Source organism: Coffea arabica, chromosome 3c, assembly GCF_036785885.1.
Source record: "Coffea arabica cultivar ET-39 chromosome 3c, Coffea Arabica ET-39 HiFi, whole genome shotgun sequence".
In the NCBI taxonomy this organism is placed as follows: Eukaryota; Viridiplantae; Streptophyta; class Magnoliopsida; order Gentianales; family Rubiaceae; genus Coffea; species Coffea arabica.
In genome coordinates, this window is record NC_092314.1 from 1092956 (window position 1) to 1110853 (window position 17898).

The 17898-nt window shown below is 38.1% G+C and overlaps 4 protein-coding genes across 10 annotated transcripts; 1 reads left to right on the plus strand and 3 right to left on the minus strand.

Moving 5' to 3' along the window:
- Positions 1-318: 318 nt before the first annotated feature.
- LOC113733925 (uncharacterized) lies at positions 319-5636 on the plus strand. Its single transcript, XM_027260164.2, has 7 exons — positions 319-1177; positions 1937-2134; positions 2217-2489; positions 3211-3313; positions 4075-4193; positions 4301-4477; positions 4736-5636. Exons 1-7 carry the CDS (start codon positions 875-877, stop codon positions 5483-5485), a joined length of 1923 nt encoding a protein of 640 aa, XP_027115965.2. The 5' UTR covers positions 319-874; the 3' UTR covers positions 5486-5636.
- A 227-nt stretch (positions 5637-5863) lies between these two features.
- Positions 5864-9190, minus strand: LOC113733926 (uncharacterized). Of its 2 annotated transcripts, none has more exons than XM_027260165.2 (8): positions 8823-9184; positions 8584-8714; positions 7802-7879; positions 7665-7709; positions 7508-7552; positions 7349-7400; positions 6697-6793; positions 5864-6392 (listed from the first exon to the last, which is right to left on the minus strand). In XM_027260165.2, the coding sequence occupies exons 1-8, from the start codon at positions 9100-9102 to the stop codon at positions 6227-6229; spliced, it is 894 nt and encodes a 297-aa protein (XP_027115966.1). In that variant the 5' UTR covers positions 9103-9184; the 3' UTR covers positions 5864-6226. The 2 variants fall into 2 exon arrangements, with proteins under 2 accessions (XP_027115966.1, XP_071937771.1); XM_072081670.1 differs by lacking the exon at positions 5864-6392 and adding an exon at positions 6399-6583 and having other exon boundaries at positions 8823-9190.
- Positions 9191-10282: 1092 nt separating this feature from the next.
- On the minus strand, positions 10283-13153 carry LOC113733928 (probable protein phosphatase 2C 34). Of its 5 annotated transcripts, none has more exons than XM_072081668.1 (7): positions 12981-13121; positions 12795-12882; positions 11793-12052; positions 11383-11697; positions 11144-11261; positions 10829-11061; positions 10283-10661 (listed from the first exon to the last, which is right to left on the minus strand). In XM_072081668.1, the coding sequence occupies exons 3-7, from the start codon at positions 12033-12035 to the stop codon at positions 10440-10442; spliced, it is 1131 nt and encodes a 376-aa protein (XP_071937769.1). In that variant the 5' UTR covers positions 12036-12052; positions 12795-12882; positions 12981-13121; the 3' UTR covers positions 10283-10439. The 5 variants fall into 5 exon arrangements, with proteins under 5 accessions (XP_071937769.1, XP_071937768.1, XP_027115970.2 ...); XM_072081667.1 differs by having other exon boundaries at positions 11793-12061; XM_027260169.2 differs by lacking the exon at positions 12795-12882 and having other exon boundaries at positions 11793-12061; positions 12981-13153.
- Positions 13154-15489: 2336 nt separating this feature from the next.
- LOC113733929 (CST complex subunit TEN1) lies at positions 15490-17600 on the minus strand. 2 transcript variants are annotated; one of them, XM_027260173.2, is made up of 4 exons: positions 17467-17600; positions 17169-17282; positions 16432-16582; positions 15490-15905 (listed from the first exon to the last, which is right to left on the minus strand). In XM_027260173.2, exons 2-4 carry the CDS (start codon positions 17270-17272, stop codon positions 15786-15788), a joined length of 375 nt encoding a protein of 124 aa, XP_027115974.1. In that variant the 5' UTR covers positions 17273-17282; positions 17467-17600; the 3' UTR covers positions 15490-15785. The 2 variants fall into 2 exon arrangements, with proteins under 2 accessions (XP_027115974.1, XP_027115976.1); XM_027260175.2 differs by having other exon boundaries at positions 15579-15905; positions 17379-17495.
- Between the last annotated feature and the right edge of the window lie 298 nt (positions 17601-17898).

Consider the following 17898-nt stretch of genomic DNA (forward strand, 5'->3'; position numbering starts at 1 on the left):
GCTAATCTTATCCAAACCCAGGTCCAGCAAACCGGAACCCGACCCCTATTTAAATTCTAGAACCAGCCGTCTTGATCGAGAGCTGATTTTTTTTTTTTTATCAACACAAGGGTGTCTCGATTTTTGACTAGACTAATCTCCGTCCTGCATTGGTGCACTCCGCCCTCCAAAGACATAAAATAATAAAAGGAGTCAAATTCTGATCACACGGTGCTAGGACCTAATGAGACAACTCAGCACCGGTCGAGTCAACCCGAGGGGCACCGAAAGCTCATTCACGAGCCCTTACTTAGTTGGAACCAACCATGAACGAAACTCAATCTCAAGGGACGAGACCGATCATACCGGACCCCACTCAATCACAAAAAAAAAAAAAAAAACCCCATACACGCTTATCGCCGGCCATAACCGTAGACAATCACGGCCCCACATTTACCCGCCACTTTTACTCCTCCTCCTGCATCTCCCCCAATCTTCATATTCCCCAGACCACCCAAAAACCCAAGAACAAGGAGCCCCTTTCTTCTACTTCTGACCTTTGCAACACCTTTCCCTTTAAATTGACCTTCCCACCCCTTTTCTCCTCTTTGACCTCCTCACCTCACCGAGGGCAAACCTGTCCTTTTCCTCACTCCACCTTCTCTCTTAACTCCCTTTTTTTTTAGTCTTTTCGAGATATTGATCTCAGTTTCAAGCTTACCATTTCTCTCTCTGCGTTTATCTTTTTTTTTTTTTTTTGCCTTACTGAAAGTTGAAACCTTTTTCTTTTCTGTTTTATTGGAGATTGAATCCAAATAAGACGCCACATCACGGTGTAGTGTAAATTTGAAATGAATAAATAGTGTATATAGGGTTTTAGAGTGTGTTTGATCTTATGGCAGCCACGACGATGGCGACCGCCGCTGGAGCGGTGGTGCTGCTCTACTATGTGCTCAATCGGCGTTTATCGGCCAAAGGAGGGGATGAGGATGTTGCTGGTAAGAATGGCGAGGAGTACTCCAAGCGATCCGGCAGACGGAGGATGTCTGCCCGGAGGCCAGTAGCTCAAGCTCCGGCTACGTGGTTTGAGACGATTATGACGTTGTCGGAGACGCTTAGGTTTACTTACACCGAGACGTTAGGGAAATGGCCAATTGCAGATTTAGCATTTGGAATTAAATATTTAATTCGAAGGCAGGTAAAGTCTTTTTCTACCCCCTCTTCTCTCGAATTAATGATAGAATGCTTAATTCCAGTGTTTTGATTTTTTTTTTCATTCCTCTGAAAAATTGTATGCATATATACGTTTTTATTCAATTTTTGTCGTTTGCTAGTGTATTTATAGGCTGTTTTAGTTGATAAAGTTCAAGACTTTGCTACCAAGCGATTCTGCCAGCTTCAATTGATGCGTGTTCCTAACAAATCGCGTCTGAACTGTGAAATGAAATCTTACTGCGGTGAATTGGTTCATTTTTTAAGTTTTACTTTGAAATAGGAAATACTTGATTGCTATAGTATTGACTAAAATGTTTGAAAGACTTTGGTTTCTGAAACTTTCCAAATATGCTGTTTTTGTGGAAAACGCTGGACTATGCGTGCTTTGGATTTGTTGACTTGAGGAAAAATCGAGCTTGTTCTTGATAGTGTGGAAATGAGATTTTGTTCTTAAGGAATTTTCTTTTTTCTATTTGATTTGTATGATAGATGTTTTTCTGACTTGAAGTGTTTAATTTAATTTAATTTTTTTATAGTGTTTGTATTTGGTTCTTCAAAAGGCTAAGTTCTCAAACTGGCTTACAAGGGATGCACATTGGTTGTGACACGGCAAAACCGAAATAAACATCTTTGTTTGAGTCCTTCCTGTTGGGTGCTTGCTTTTGTTTAGTTGTTGATCTAATTTGCTTTGCTTTTAAAGGTTCAATGTTCTCAGAATTTATAGCTCATATATTTCTTGCAGGGCAACCTACAACTTGCAAGTGTATATGCTGGAGAAGATTCTGTACAGTTGAAAGGCATTGAAATAATTGCACAGTTGTATTATTATTTGAAGTTGCTGACTCTTTGTATGCTGTTCTCAAAGAAACCATTTCCAGTTTTTTTGGAGTCTGCTGGTTATTCTCAAGCAGATGTCCTCCTTCAAAAGGCCAAAGCAGGAGTATGAATTATTTTTTGCTGTCTCTGGTTATATAGTTTGTGGTGCTTTATGAAGTATTCATCCCCAAATTTTATTTCTGCAGCTTTTGAAGCCTGCATTTACTATTATACGTGATAAAGATTCAAAATGCTTCCTTCTTCTAATTCGAGGAACTCATAGCATCAAAGACACATTAACTGCAGCAACAGGAGCAGTGGTCCCTTTTCACCATTCAGTTTTAGATGATGGTGGCATAAGCAATCTAGTGCTGGGCTATGCGCATTGTGGAATGGTTGCGGCTGCACGTTGGATTGCAAAGCTTAGCACTCCCATCTTGCTAAAGGCTTTACATGAAAATCCTGACCATGAAGTCAAGGTAGGTGCTATGTTTACTATAAATTTCTTCTAATTGAATATTTTATTTATTTTTCTTGTTCATATATGGTTACCTCGTAATTTGCAATACAACTTTTTGTTATCTTCTTTGGTTAAACTGTAATGTATTCGAACAATTTACGACGCTTAAATTACATTGAAGTTATTAGTTTCAGACTTTGTGCTCTGTCATGGCACTTGCATTGTGGTGCAGGCTTACTAGAACTATGGCATATGTTTAGTTGCTTTTTAGTTTAAATTTCTCCTAGCTATGTTTATGAGTTTGCAATTCTGCACGGTAAAGCTGACTTCTTTTACTGTGATGGTTTAAGAGTATTAGACATCTTGCATAAGCCACCCAATGATTTTTGTCTTCTATATGCGAAACCCATCTAGCATGGATACCTGTTCCCCCTCTCTGCTTCATAAATCCCACCCCTCCCCTGCTGGAAAAAATTTGAAAAAAAACATGTAGCAAGTAAGATGATTTGTTTTTGGTATTGCAGATGGTTTGAGTAGTTTAAGGAATAAACATTCCCTGAAACCTACAAAATTAGAGGAAATACTTCTTTCTTTTTTTTGAATATCGACCAAGATCTTTGAGCATCTGCAAATTTGCTCAGAAAGCCATTGGCAGCTCAGTTTCTCTTGCAGTACATAAACTAGACTATTGAGTATTTAGTTCGACATAAATAATTGTAATGAAGCATATCAAATTTCAGATTGTTGGCCATTCACTGGGAGGCGGCACTGCAGCACTTCTTACCTATATCCTCCGAGAGCAGAAAGAATTATCCTCAATCACGTGCGTCACTTTTGCACCAGGCATGTTATGATCTTCTAGGGTATACTTTTGTGTTGACTGATGAAAGAGGCTTGTTTCTTCGAATGTCAATTACTGCAAAATTTTGTTTCTCATCCAAACGTTTCTACCAATTATTTTATCCCATTGCTGTGGAGTTGTTGATGTGTTAATAAAATATGTCGTTGGCTTTTAAATCTGCATCTGCAGCTTGATTGTCGGCCAAATTTTTACAGAGGCTTTATCAAGTGAGAAATTGAAAGTTCTAATTCAAGCTTCAATATGTAAAGTGGATATGACAAAGTGTATCAGCTGTAAATAGGTGTTTCTGGATCAGGTGTCTCTATTATGTAAGCCATTCTTGCTGGCAGATAAAGATTAGTGTGTTAGATCAACCTGCTATTCCAATACAGGTCAAAGAATTGTATCAGCTACACTGGTTGAAGTGTACTATAAGTTGTACAATCGCCCTCTTCATTCAATTAAAAGGAAGGGAGAGTTGGGACCCTGGAAGCTTCTTAAAAAACATGCGGTTTGATGAGTCGAAGCTCCTCTGTTCATATAGAGCCTGTTTACATTCACCTATTGTCTTCTATGTTTGAACTTGTAAAGATGTTTGCTGTGAATAATTCTTCCTTCAGGGCAGTAAGCTTTGGATTTGTGTAGCTGATTTACTAGGGAAACTTGATTTGATCTGCTTTAATATGAGTTGGTTACTTTAGTTGATCTATTTTTTCTACATTGAGACAATTATTCTGCCATCTTTGTTTTTGCTTTTCTTCAGCTGCTTGCATGACATGGGAGTTGGCAGAGTCAGGAAAACACTTCATTACAACAATAATTAATGGCTCTGATCTTGTGCCTACATTTTCAACTGCTTCTGTGGATGATCTTCGTTCAGAGGTTTGGTATTATTTTCATTTGAAAATATTTTTATGGGATATTATTCATTCATGATCTGAAAATAACCCCAGACTCAGCTGATAGGACCTCATCTTATACCCCATTAGGTGACAGCTTCATCTTGGTTAAGCGATCTGCGTGATCAAGTTGAACACAACAGAGTTTTAAATGTGATATATCGATCTGCCTCTGCTGTTGGGACTCGCCTACCATCTATAGCTAATGCCAAAGCAAGGGTTGCAGTTGCGGGTGCATTTCTGCGGCCTGTTTCAAGCAGCACTAAGGTAAGATGTCGTGTCACTTATTGGTGTATTTTCCAGCTAATTGTTGTCAATTTGCTTATATAGCAACGTGGTTTTTCATTGTCTGCATGCTTAAGATCTGCCTTTGAAGAATGGCATGTACAATGTGGAAAGTCATTTTGGTTGTCTTCTCCCAAAATTTGAATAGCTCATTAAAATACTGAACCAGGCCCATGTTCCTTATTTGTTTTTGGGCACTATTTGGATCTGGTAGGTGATTTTTACTCTCATATATTACAGGTAGTGATGAAGCGTGCACAAGATGTAGCTCAAGCAGTTGTTAAGACCCGCACTTCTTTCTCATCATGGACATGCATGGGTCCACGTCGACGAGTGGTGAATGCTCCTTCAGACCCTAAAGCAAATGATATGTCTGAGGCCTCTTCTCTTATTAGTGAAACAGTGTCTGTATCTAGTATGACTGAAGTTGTAAACAGAGAATCCGAGTCAAACAAGATGGAATTCTGTTCTTCAAACAGTGGTTCAGCACACGAGGAAACTGATGAAGAGGAAGATCTTATTCAGGTGGATAGAGTCATTGCCACATCTACCTTGGAAGATATAACACAGGGTGAGTTGTGGTATGAACTGGAAAAGGAGCTTCAGAGGCAGGTGAATGAGGCTGATATTCAGACCCAGGAAGAAGAAGCTGCTGCTGGTGAAGAAATTTCAGAAGAGGAAAAGTTGCTGGCTGACGCAGTGGAGAGTCAAACACCCATCTCATCTTTAGATGTTTCAGAAAACCTGCAATTTTACCCTCCGGGCAGAATAATGCACATTATTTCTGTGCCTTCATCTGAGGCAAGTGAATTTGGCGAGGATGATCATAAACCAGAGCAGGTTGGCATCTACGAAACACCTAGAGAATTATATAGCAAACTACGGTTGTCGAGGACAATGATCAATGATCATTACATGCCAATGTATAAAAAGATGATGGAACTACTGATCAAGGAATTAGAAAATGAGGAAGAAGACGTGGCTGTGTAGCTTTGAAACCAAATTGCTGCAGATTACCTGTTGATAGTTTTGGACATTCCCTTGTATGCTTTGCCTTGAACTATGAATGACGCATTGAGGAAGCAAATTCTTGATGTCCTTTTGCAGAATTATTAATAGTAACCATTTTTAACTGCCAGAATTTAATTTTCCAGCATTAATCTATTGTAATTGCTTTCGGCCCAACAAGTTGCAGAACTTGGAACCCCAGCTGATGCAATTAGCATGTGTACACTGTTTAGCAAGTTAACGAGCCTCAGTTTATAGCATTCTTCTTTTGTTTCAGGTACTTGTCTTTTTCTTTTAAGTTACCTTTGGGGTTAACCTGATCGCATGTTTATCAGGAATCAGTTGTAAGCGCCAGAGAAATATAAATTGATCATAGGGATCAAACCAACTTCAGTAAAACTCCTATCTAAGAGAATACACGAACTTGACCAAAACCCTGATTCTCAAAAGGATATCTCTACCCACTTCCCATTCCAGCTTTCTGAAGGTCTTACTATTAGACTACTGCTTGAAAACATGCACCAACTTCACTATTGGATAGTTACATGCTCCAACAGAAGCTGCCGCTTTGGCCTATCTCTACTCCAAGACAGAGTAGGGCCTCTTAAAATTATAAGAAGCCAGCAAAATTAGGAGACTATATCCTATCCAAATAATGTTTCAAATGAAGTCTTTAAGATGCTAGATTTAACATCCATTAATGCCTCTCAGAAGTTTGATGTATCAACCACCATAGCGAAATTTTAGTGGCCCAGGAGGCTCCTCTTCCATGATGCCTGAACCAGTTGTTGCCAAGTAGTCGCGGATGGTTGTTTTACGATCCGCAAGAAATGTGTGATCAACAAAGTTATTGTAGTCCAGATCACCAAGATTTTCTGCTGCCAGTACACTGCAGTGCCTTTCCATCAATATTGGCTCATGTATAGCATAACAATATAATTTTGCCACAACAAATTTGCAAGCATAATAAAGTTCTCGTACATTAATGGCAGTAATAGATTCTTGAAAAGTAAATGTATGATGCAGTAAACAAGTGATGCAGAACTATCACTCAAGCCATCACTGAGAAGGTCTTGAAAACTACAGATACAATTCCATAAGTACATCAGATTCCAGAAAAACAAAAGTTCCTATTGTCCAAAAAATAAGAAAATAAACGAAAATAAAGAAAAGTGAAATTGAGTAGCACTCACCAGTGACGCAAATAAACACGACAAGGTAGTATATCATCATGCCAAATCTTTTGGATACCATATCGCCCATACCTTTGGAAAAATATTTCGTGGTTTCCTGAAAGTTATGTGCAAGAAGACAGAAGATGTTTTCATTTTACACCATGTTGCTTAGCAAAAGAAGAAACATATATAAACACGTTTGAACAGTTGGATAAGAGGGTCAAGGGTGCACACAAGTAGGACAAATCACAGTGCAATTTAAAATATAGAGGATATTCATACTCCCTTGAACTTTAATAATTAAACCCATAAACATAGTAGGATACAAATATCAGTTAGTTTCAGAATTAAAGGACTCTAATTTGTCAAAGATAACAGATGCTCAAATCTCACCAAACTTCCCAATAACCAAATTGAACAAACTGTTCATGTCAAATTTTTGTGCAACTTTTAACAGCTTGTTAGAAACAGATTCACTTTCTCCACCACAAAGTCTGATGCATGGATACAATGGTAGTTGGATGTCATCATATCAAGTAAAAGACTTGAGGATTACGTTATAGAACACAAACAAAATTCAACATACTGCTTTTCAACTCCCCAATTTGTTTTATTTGGGGGGCCCAGAGGGGGTGTTGGGAACTAGTCAATAAAGATATCTGATAATCACCTTTGCATCTGTTCTGGAAATATTCTTCATCACTATAACGGGCACAAAGCACCTGCACAAAAATTAGCAGTGGAACATATCATGAACAGACTTATGAGCAAGTTATGCCAAAAAAGGTAAGGAATCCATGAACAAGATTCAAAATCTAGTCAAGCATACCGCAGGATTAGTATAAAACAATCCGTTTATTGTCTCGGGTACTACCTAAAGACAAATAAAGAAATCAATCTTTAGTTAAAATAATGAAATATTTAGATTGAGTACCACAAGTTCAACAGAAAATGAAGAATAACAAGGTATGGTAAAAGCAACTCACTACTAAAAAACGGAATTCGTGCTCCCTTTCAATGAATGATGGAATCTGAATTTGTGAATAAAGATATCAGGTCTCAAATAACATCTGAAGCTAATGGTAGAAATTCAACAATTCAAGAACTAAAAGTATACACATACCTCTGATTTTGGGATCTCAAAAATAGTGATTATCAGAGATTCACCATCACAGGGCTCCACACTCAAGCTTGATATCTCCTAAAAAACATAGCAGCATTCAGTTAAAAGAACTCAAAGTCCAATTCAAAATTGTGATGAAGTGCAACAAGAAAAGGAAGTCCTTAGCATCTTTTTAGCTAAATCTCTCCTTGACACCCTTACAATAAGTAAAGGAAGAGAGGCTGAGACTAAGAAAAATAATCAACTTGTAAAGCTTTTTAAGTCGTTAGGTTAGCAACAAGCAAGATGATTTAGTGATTGACATAAAAGTTCAGAACATAAAACTGAAGCATCAAGAAAGTCACTGCAACTCATCGAATCCTTTTTCCTCAACTCCTGGTGGTGTTGCGGTGATAAAGTCGGAAATCCTAGTTCTATATCACAAGTATCAAATAATTAAGGTGACAGACATATCAAAACAAAATTTAATGCAGTAGTCTTTTATGGATTGCATTAATGCCATGCCAGATACTTAACTCAGACTTCGGACTAAGGATCATTCTCTCTCATCCAAATATCTGCTTACACTGATCAGTTTCGTATTACAGCAAAACTTCCTTTGTTTTTCGTTAGCTCCTATAATTGCAGTAAAATCTCTTTTTATTTGAAAAATCAATACTTTAGCAAACTAGGAGCATGAAATGTAATCCACAACACCAAACTTGCATGATCAATTTGATAGCCAAAAAACACGCATTTGTTCCTCGTACTAACACGGAACAAGTGAAATGTAGAACTGAAACCTTAGTTTCAGGTTTCGCGATACCGCGCTCGAAGAAAATCGGAGCAACATGAGCAAAAACTCGCCGGAATCCACTCAGTTTACCGATTCTGAAGTTTATAAGCTCCGGAAACGTGCTCCGTGCACTCCTCTCTGCTCTACCAACAACGTAATCATCAAAATAAGCGAATACGGAATACTCCCTACAAAACAAAAAAGTTACTGCCATTACAAATGCCGGATTAAAGCAACTATACGGACCGGAGAGGAGAGAACCGAAGCCGCAAACGGAAACAAGTCCATCGGAGGAGACAATTTTGTCGAAATCGGACTCGTGGATGAGTTCCAAAGGATAAGGACAGAAGATGTCGCCGGAGGACATTGATGGGGGAGTTCGCCACCGTCCACGAGCGAAGAGGTTGGGGGAGAAGTGGGGACGAGAGAGAGGGAGCGGTTGCAGAAAAAGGACGGAGGAGGAGGAGGAGGAGGAGGTGGTGGGAAAAGGGAGGTGTGCACGTGTTCGGCACGCGTGGCTCAACATGTGAAGATAATGGGGATTTGGTAAATGTCCTCTCAACTCGTCTCACCTTCAAATCTTCTCTGGCATATGAATCACGTTCTGGAAATGGAATGGAAGGTGTCACGTCACGTGAGTATTTGGTAAGAACTACGTCGTATGAGCTGATCCGCAAATCAAAATCACTGTTGATTTACAAGTCAAGAGTATTTGGCTTCTGATTCACAAAGGCCCATTTTTCTTCTAAGCATATGCCAATTGTTTTCTTTTCAGTACATGTACATTCTAGCATGTTGTTTAATTATTTTACTATGAAAAACATGTTACTTTTTCTTTTCCCTGCCCAGTGATAGATGTTATAGCGGGATATATACAATCTTTTAACAACATGTCAACTATGGTTTAATTGTCAATGCATTTTAGTAGCAAGTGTAAAGGGATAGGAGCAGCAGTCTTTATCTAATGGAATCTAATGGACAAATCATTTTACAAGGCATGTGAAAATCATTTATCCAGTGGTATTTGATGCTAAAATAGAAGTGGGTTCATACAACTTTAGTGCATTGTTAGTACATTTTTGTTATTATCAAATCATGAATTGACCTTATTTGAATTCTAGTTTTCATTTTTACGTTTTCTGTGAATACATCTACATCACATGCATCAAATCGTTATAGTGAATACATCTACGTCACATGCATCAAATTATTATAGTATTTTTTTTTTTTTTACAAAAACTCCTAAAACTAGCAATTTCATAGTATGAGGTAGGGTCTTGTTTGTCTGACCTCCGGAAACATGAATACATATTCAATAAACTACTTTTAGTTTCTACTTATAATAGTTGTAGCTGTTAGCCCTTAGAATTAAGACTCTTGCTGATGATGAACTCAGTGATGTGCTTGTCAACGTCCTTATTAAGCAGTAGTAACTACATCTTTTCTTGCTACCTCAATGATTCAAGGGAAGCAAGCTACACTATTTTGGTGTATGTCATATTAACTCCTTTCTCCACCATTCTTGATTTAATCTTGACCGAGTTTTGATGCAGAGAGAAATCAACACATGGACAGCGATCTTGGTTGATTTTATTTTTGAAAAGACTACACGTATTCGGAGGATATCCTTCCTGTACGCATAGGATTGACCTGGCAATCCTGTTGGCTCATTGGTGATGTTACCTTAATCTTGATGCATCACAATCTTCACAGAACATACTATCACAAAAACTTTTATGTTTTCGGGTCATTCAGCTCATAACTGTTCCCATGTATTTACAAAGACAGAGGCCTGGAATGATAGCAAATTCATCTACATCAAGAAAGCGAGGCTGCAGCAAATGCATCTCTCCTTGTGGTGTTTCATGCAAGTTTCTTACTAAGCTTCAAAGGATCAAATTCTTGTGAGGGACAAGAGTCGTGAAAAAAAAGGCAGATGGCTGATATGTCATCCATCGCGATACCTGGTCTCTTGCGTTTCCATGCACAGACTGCTGATTCTACCAGCTTCTTAGCCGATTCTTCCCTTTCAGGTGTTGAAGATACTATGTCCACAGCTTCTTGGTTAGAGATGACATCCCACACCTACCAACAGAGAACATGGAGGACATTAGATTATGTTCCAACCTCGTGGGATGAGCAGTACAAAAAGAAATATCCTTAACCAGCCTACTAGCTAAAGTTTTCCTCCTCAGAGAAGTCTCTACTTTTTACATGATGCTGAGTAAAGAAACAAAAAGGGCAGAACATACACCATCTGTTGCCAAAATGGCAAATTGATCTGTGTCTGTTATCCTTCTCTGTGTTAATTCTGGTTCAGAAATTAGACCAAAGTCTTTTATGTAGTAGTCACCAAAGGCTCTTGATATTGCTAATCCGGGGCCTTCAAGTGTGTTTCCATTTGGCATCCAAACTCTGTATACCCCCGGTTCATCATGACAGGAACATATCCTTCCATTTGACTGTGTAATTCGCTCGCTTTCCTCTGTAACATGAGAAAGAGACACCTGCATAACTATGGGGAAAACTCATGGAGAAAGAAAGAGAGCGTACGAGAGAGAGCTCACGAGGTAAATTAGGCTTCAGGTCAACAGTAAGCTGAATTGGAACCAAGCTGCCATCATCAGAAGTTGTTGCCAACACAGCCCGAGAGTCACCAACATTTGCAACAACAATGAGATTACCCTGTAATTCATCAAAAGAAATGATTCAGAAATAAGAAATCCACTATTGGATGTACAAATTTGAAGTCACCATCACCATATTCTGATTGATTTACAAATCCAAAAACAATAAATTTGATAACCTGTCTGACAATTGTCAAAGCTGTTGAACCACTATAAAAAGAATCAATCCCTGGAAGCTGAGCAAGTTGATAATCAATTGCTGAGCAAGCCTTGAAGTAAGACTGCTTCCATATGTCAAACTGGCAGCGGCATCCATCTGATGATCCAAATTCATCACTATCTGGTTTCACGACAAATTGGGCAAGAGTTTCTTGCCAATTGCACAGCAAAAAGGATGGCATCAATTGCCTCACTGTCTTGGCCACAAGATGTCCCCAAGGACCATGCCCGTCAAAAATGCCACAGAATATCATGTCCTCTTGGCATCCAAACTCCTAAAAAAGGTAACCCAATCTCATCAATAAACAAAATCTTAAAAACTACAGATTGTTTCATTAGTATAGTGTATTGTGGATTGTAATCTACATACCTCCCAGACAATAAAGCGATCCTGATTTATTCCTTTCTTCCCCTTCTTAGAATAAGCTGAAGCCATATTACTGGTCCTGTTTGCATTGACAATGCCCGAAGAAGTCAACATCATTTCATTTTTTCTTGCTTCCTTGGCCAAAGTATCTGCAGCATCCCTCCCAACACCAAGTCTACTCTTTCTACCACTCCTAATAGAAATATTTTTTGCCAAAGTTGAAAGGATAGTGGTAAACTGCACCATCTTCTCTAATGATTGTCCTGCACAAGCTGATGTTACTGCAAAATTTCACTTTACTTGAAAATAGATCTTATTGTACTGGAAAAAATCATCTAAAAGTTAGTTGAGATCACTAAAATTTTTAGCTTCATTTCAGAACTCTTTGTTATTCTTTTTTCTCTGAATTGGCAAGTACAGCTACATGTTCTATTAACCCAAAGTGAATAAATAAATGACGATTGGGGATAATTTATCTCTCAATTTTATTGATGAAAAACGAAGAGCTTAAATATTTCTTTGAGGCATTTATTCATGTTGACTGTACTTTGAACTTTATTTAGGCAAAAGTGATGGATGCTTTCATTTTCTTTCAATCTTTGCATGTCCATTCTGATAGGAAAAAGGGCTTGATAAGTAAAAAGATCAATTTTCAGTAATCATGTTACGTTTATGCTTTTATAAGCTAAAACCCCACGAGGACATGAGAAATATCCTTCATCTGTCTTTTCCTGAGCTGTCAGCAAGGTTCTAATGGAGAATTTCTGGAATTCTACAGTTTAAAAGCATGCTTGTTTTTCCTTTATTTTGTTGGCAAAGAAACTGTGCAAGAATAGTTCTACCATCCACTCATGTTACGAATACCTCCATGTTTGAAGAAAGTAATATGCTAGGTGCCAATTTACACTTTATAGAGACTTGGTTGTTTTTGGCTTTTATAAAGAATGATAGCTTCAGTTTCAGAACTCTCAAAACAAAGCGAGAACTCGTAATTTTCCAATCAACCTTCTACCCTCTTCTTCTCCAAGATTTCTCAACAAATGAATCCATCGTCCTCCTTTTCATTCACAGCGAAAAACCACTGAATCCAATTCTAAACAATAATGAATATTCATCAACCACATAGGGAAAGTTATGCATAACATCTTAGAAGTCAAAGAATATATGAGAGGACGGACAGATGATACGCACCACTTGTTACTTGCGGCCGGCTCTTTAACTTAACCAAGAAAGAAATTCTGAAACTCTAGAAATCCACAGCAAGAACCCATTTTCCGTCCAGCTCCGGGGAAAATTCGGCTAGTCAGATTGATATGTAAGGGAGCAGGAGACCCTTGAGATGGCTTACACTCCATTCTAGTCTCTTCCTCAAACAACGAGTTGCAGCGTAATATATAGAGTCATGTATTGCTTTAATGCAGACGCGCCATCGGGGAATGATAGAAGTACAAAACGACCCCTTTGTTTAACAGCCAAAATCCAATCAAAAGCTGGCCATTTTAGAAATTTAACAATGATTTTCTTAATCACCATTCTTCGTTTCCTATCGAAAAGCCTTTCTTTCACTAAGTCTTTTTCTGGAGGGTAATGGAGGTCAATGTTGGAGTAACCTTCTAGTTTAAGATGTCAAATTAATAACGACCAAGCATTGTTAAAAGCTAATTACAATTTAATCAAGCAATTAAGCATAAATTAATGGGTATGGATTTGGATAATGATGCAAATGCATAGAATATTAGGGGTAAGCACTAAAATAAAGTATCTTGATGGTTCAAAATGTTGCAGACTCAGCTTGGCAATTGGAAGAGCAGTTGGTAACATATTATATGTCACCGTTCAATATTAAATGTTAATATCGGTATTCCTTCTATATTTATTTAGGTAATTAAAGAAAGACTTGAGGGTGATACCCAGTCTCACAAGTTGCATCACCATTCTGTAGTATTTTATCAAGCGCTAATTTTAAATGGTTGAAATTATAGGAACATTTTGGTTTGTGGTGGTTCCTGCTAGAAGCTCGTAGCAAAAGGTTAATTAGTATGACAAAGTCAATGCAGGACAGACATGATATGAGAATTTTTAATTCACTATTTAGATGACACGCGACACATAGTATTAGGAATAAGAATAATTTTTTTTATATACTATCAATGTAAAATTTTTTCTTTTTTTTTTATTTTTTATTTAGCGCAAGCAGATTTAGATTATGTTACATAATATGAATTTAAATAACTTAAAATTCAATACACGCACATCTGCATGTATTGAATTTTTATATTAGGAAAACATTACTATCTTTTTTTTTTTTTTTTAGTAGGCCTAACAAAAGGCATAATTTGACTTGAAAGTGGCCATGGTATGGAAAAGCAGCTGGGAAGAAATGGATTCTACAGCGCATGTCGGCATCCATCAACTAGCGAGTAGAAGAATTGAAGACGTTTACACGTCCAACTAGCTAGCTAATTATTGATTTACATAGTTGGAAGGTCTCTGTCCAGTTTGTTTGTGTAAAAACAGCTTTCGCAAAGTTCAACTTTCTTTCCTCTTGGAGAGGCTGAGCCACACCAAGTTCGAGTGTATTACGTGTTGGGGGTTCGGAGTACGTTACTGTCTAGGACTGGAATGCCCGCCTTGTGCCTACTTGACACTGCAAATCCAAGTACCGAACCCTTGACAATATCTAGGGACCAGACCATATACGATGTTGTCTTATTCTAATAGAATACTAGATGAAGTGATTACATGAAACAATGATACAGTTCAATTTCTACCACAGAGACACATGAAGGTCGAGATTTTTTCCTCCCGAGCATATGAAGTCACAAAATCGAAAGAACTATCGTGACAGTTCCACATGCTACACGTGTTCTACAGGGGGGAAAGTCCACAACACGTTTAATCAGCATGCTCCATTTGGTTAAAGATTTGCTAATGCACTCAATGCTCCAACTTTCAGCTGGATTTTGCTTAGACAAAAAGGTTTGGCAGCTCAACAAACACACAAGTTCAATAAGATCCCAATATATGATCGCATCTAAACAACTACTCAACAGCATTCTTTTTTCTTTTTCTTTTTAGTGTAAGTGAGAGGGCTCGAACCCGAGATCCCTCACTTACATTCTCTCCTCCAAATCACCCAGTCCATCCCTTGCCCAATCACCCCCCTCTCTTCGAAAGAGTGGGGGGGGGGGGGGAGGGGTTACTCAATAGCTTTAATACAATGCAAGGCAGCAAGTGACAAATCTTGCACAACTTTTACAGCTATTGTAAACAAACTTGGGGAGCGTTTTAAGTTGAAGACATCTTAAAGCTCCTCATGGCAGGATATAGGAATCCACCCAGTAGAATTTATCATACATCAAACCAACTGCAATTGTTAAGTCTATATTGCTGTAAGTGATATCAAACTCAAACAAACATTTGGCATGCTTAGCCAATCAATCATTCCAAACAAATAAGAGATGTGATTAACAAAGATCAGCAATTGAGCCTCACTGCCAACTCAACACCTTTTTCTGCTCACAACTTATCAGAGATGCTGGCAGTTCCTGAACATGATGGTCAACTATAAAGCAATGCTTGGTATAGCAGTATTGACCATGGACTAGACTTCTGGTAAGACCATGTTATCATCCTAAAAATATGTGGCCAATAAGTAATGCTCTTGGCTAAAACAGTTTATGAGAATATACAAAAGATATCTAGAGAATGCAGATCGCAGAAATTTGATTGAATATATCAATGAAAAGATGCAAGGGAATGGGTAACAAGCAAAAGGTAACAACTAGCTTTGTGGAGGAATTGGCTTCCCTCTCCATAAAGATATTTTGCTTCGCTTCTAGTTGAGTTCCACTCAAAATAGATACAGGAAGCCAACATCTATACGATTAGGCAAGAAAAATAAAAACAGCCATATTTTGTTCTCATCTTTCTCATCTTCAGATAGAATTGACAGTTGATATTAACCTTGTATCTTTTCTATAAATAGATATTACCCTAAGACGTCGTGCTATTCATCTGCTCAGCTTGAAAGTCTCTCAAGAGCTGCAGAGACTGATGATAGAGATTAAGATCCATGCCATCTACATTCCTACCCACTCGCGCCCTCAAAATTGCCTGACATTTATGATAAAAGCTCACAGTAAATAAAAGCATGAAGTGGTCAGAAAAAATTTTAAAAAGCCTCGAGAGGTTTTTTATGTGTGCCATGATTAGATTACGCTTAAGCCAAAAGACACGCTGTGTAAGATATATTGCATATGTAAGCACAATCAATCAAACATGCAGGGTCAATTTAATTAATTAAGAGCAAAAATCACATGGTACATTCAAAAAACTTAGCTTGATCACAGAAATGAAGCGTGGAAATAAAGCGAGAGGTTGATCTCCAGTTGAAGAATGTCCCAAACACAAATATCACACCCATTTCCTAATTTTCCTATGTAACATCACTTATTTATCATCCTCTGCAGCCTGTTGCTCTATAAGCCACTCAACTTATAGATGGAGAGATCAAAGGATTCCAAACATCAAATTGTCATAGGGGTTTACAGAAAGGGCACCAGAATGGAGGATATAAATTCAATGATTGCTCAAATATTTGTATGTAGTTGTACAAGAAAATCACCATAGACATGCATACCTGATTGCTGGGGTCAATAAGCAGTTCTCCAATGAACTGGTACAAGGAACCTATGCGAAGATTGACCTTCAAATGTTGCGTGTCAATCTTTAAGGAAGCATTGCCTTCGACAATTGACGCAATTGCAGTCTCTATGTCATACTCCTGTAGCCTATAAAATAGAACAAATTAACCCTCTCAAAGCTGCATAATTGATTTTAGATTGTAGCACACAAGTGGCATATCCGACAAAATATCATAAAACAATTAAGGAGCTGAACTTTCTTTAGAATCCCGTGTAAGTTTGTATAATTTTATGTTCTTCTGCACTCGAAACACCTCAGAAATTTTACCGTGGTACATTGATATGATGGTAAGAAAAGTAAATGGCAATGATGATACCACCACGCTTGAAGTTGAAGTATAGTTGCAGATAAACATCGATATAAATAAAAATAAATAAATAAACTTCTGATTACAGGAGTACTGAGACATTTTGTGTTGGCGAAAAACAAGCAGCATGGTGGCTAATTATTGAAAAGCAAGAAGCAACATTATTGTCACTAACAAGTGTGCAAAGATACCATGACATGAGCCGATGAAAGGGCCTATCAGAAAAACCCACTACCATACTTTCGAGTTGAGAAGTGGCCCTGCTTTCTCCCCATCTTATTAACTTTTTCTCTATATGTTTCACAAATCGAAACAGACAAAATTCAAGAAGCATTTGCAACAAGGAGCAACACGGAAACACCTACTTTCCAGTAACTCGAAGCGATGCTCCTTGCGTGAATTGTGGGGAGGAGGGAACTAGCTCCTCAAGAGTCACCAACGCACCAAAACGTACAGCAGATGTTGCCATTGAAGCAATTCTACAAACAGGCGGAGCTATTAGAGTTTCACTGAGGTATTGTTGATCGTAAACGAGAAATTAAGATAAAAATATCCAAAGTTTGAGAGCACTTTACATGATCAATGTCAACTAAGTAAATCAAGACATGGATTTCCAAAAGACAAAAGACAATTTTATGATTAGTTTGGGGCTTCAGAAGCTACCTCCAGATGAAGATTAAAAATGTTCCCTCGGTTTCCAAAATTAAAAAGGCCGGAAATATTTTGGACCAATTTAGTTATCGATTCGGCCACTTGGATTCTGATTTTTCCCTCGTGGGCCCGTTTGGATTGCTGATTTTTAATCAATCTTATACTATCTCCCTTTAAGGTCCAATGTGCTCCATCATTTTTCAGTAGACGATACATCTTTTCTTCCACATGTTTACCGTGTCAAAAGTGGAGGCGAGACTACCGCAAACAGAAATTCGAAATGAGTTGAACAGGGGCAGGAGACAACTAGAAAGCGGATTGTTGGTCTGAGCATCTGAAGGCACTTTCTAAACTAACCATCATAATGTAGCCCAGACTCTCCACCGCCCAGGCGTTATAGACCAAGGGAAACATGACGTTGCTGAACACACGTTCATCATTTAT

Excerpts from the sequence above, each read along its gene's own strand:
- LOC113733926 (XM_072081670.1), bottom strand. The coding sequence starts at position 9,102 with ATGTTGAGCCACGCGTGCCGAACACGTGCACACCTCCCTTTTCCCACC. Across the intron at positions 8,715-8,822 it reads CTTCGGTTCTCTCCTCTCCG|AGAGGAGTGCACGGAGCACG; the intron begins GTCCGTATAGTT and ends TTGGTAGAGCAG. Across the intron at positions 7,710-7,801 it reads TTGAGATCCCAAAATCAGAG|ATTCCATCATTCATTGAAAG; the intron begins GTATGTGTATAC and ends TCACAAATTCAG.
- LOC113733929 (XM_027260173.2), bottom strand. The coding sequence starts at position 17,272 with ATGGCAACATCTGCTGTACGTTTTGGTGCGTTGGTGACTCTTGAGGAG. Across the intron at positions 16,583-17,168 it reads TCGCTTCGAGTTACTGGAAA|GCTACAGGAGTATGACATAG; the intron begins GTAGGTGTTTCC and ends TCTATTTTATAG. Across the intron at positions 15,906-16,431 it reads TTATTGACCCCAGCAATCAG|GCAATTTTGAGGGCGCGAGT; the intron begins GTATGCATGTCT and ends CATAAATGTCAG.
- LOC113733925 (XM_027260164.2), top strand. The coding sequence starts at position 875 with ATGGCAGCCACGACGATGGCGACCGCCGCTGGAGCGGTGGTGCTGCTC. Across the intron at positions 1,178-1,936 it reads AATATTTAATTCGAAGGCAG|GGCAACCTACAACTTGCAAG; the intron begins GTAAAGTCTTTT and ends TATTTCTTGCAG. Across the intron at positions 2,135-2,216 it reads TTCAAAAGGCCAAAGCAGGA|CTTTTGAAGCCTGCATTTAC; the intron begins GTATGAATTATT and ends TTATTTCTGCAG.
- LOC113733928 (XM_027260169.2), bottom strand. The coding sequence starts at position 12,035 with ATGGTGCAGTTTACCACTATCCTTTCAACTTTGGCAAAAAATATTTCT. Across the intron at positions 11,698-11,792 it reads ATCGCTTTATTGTCTGGGAG|GAGTTTGGATGCCAAGAGGA; the intron begins GTATGTAGATTA and ends TACCTTTTTTAG. Across the intron at positions 10,662-10,828 it reads CCATTTTGGCAACAGATGGT|GTGTGGGATGTCATCTCTAA; the intron begins GTATGTTCTGCC and ends CTCTGTTGGTAG.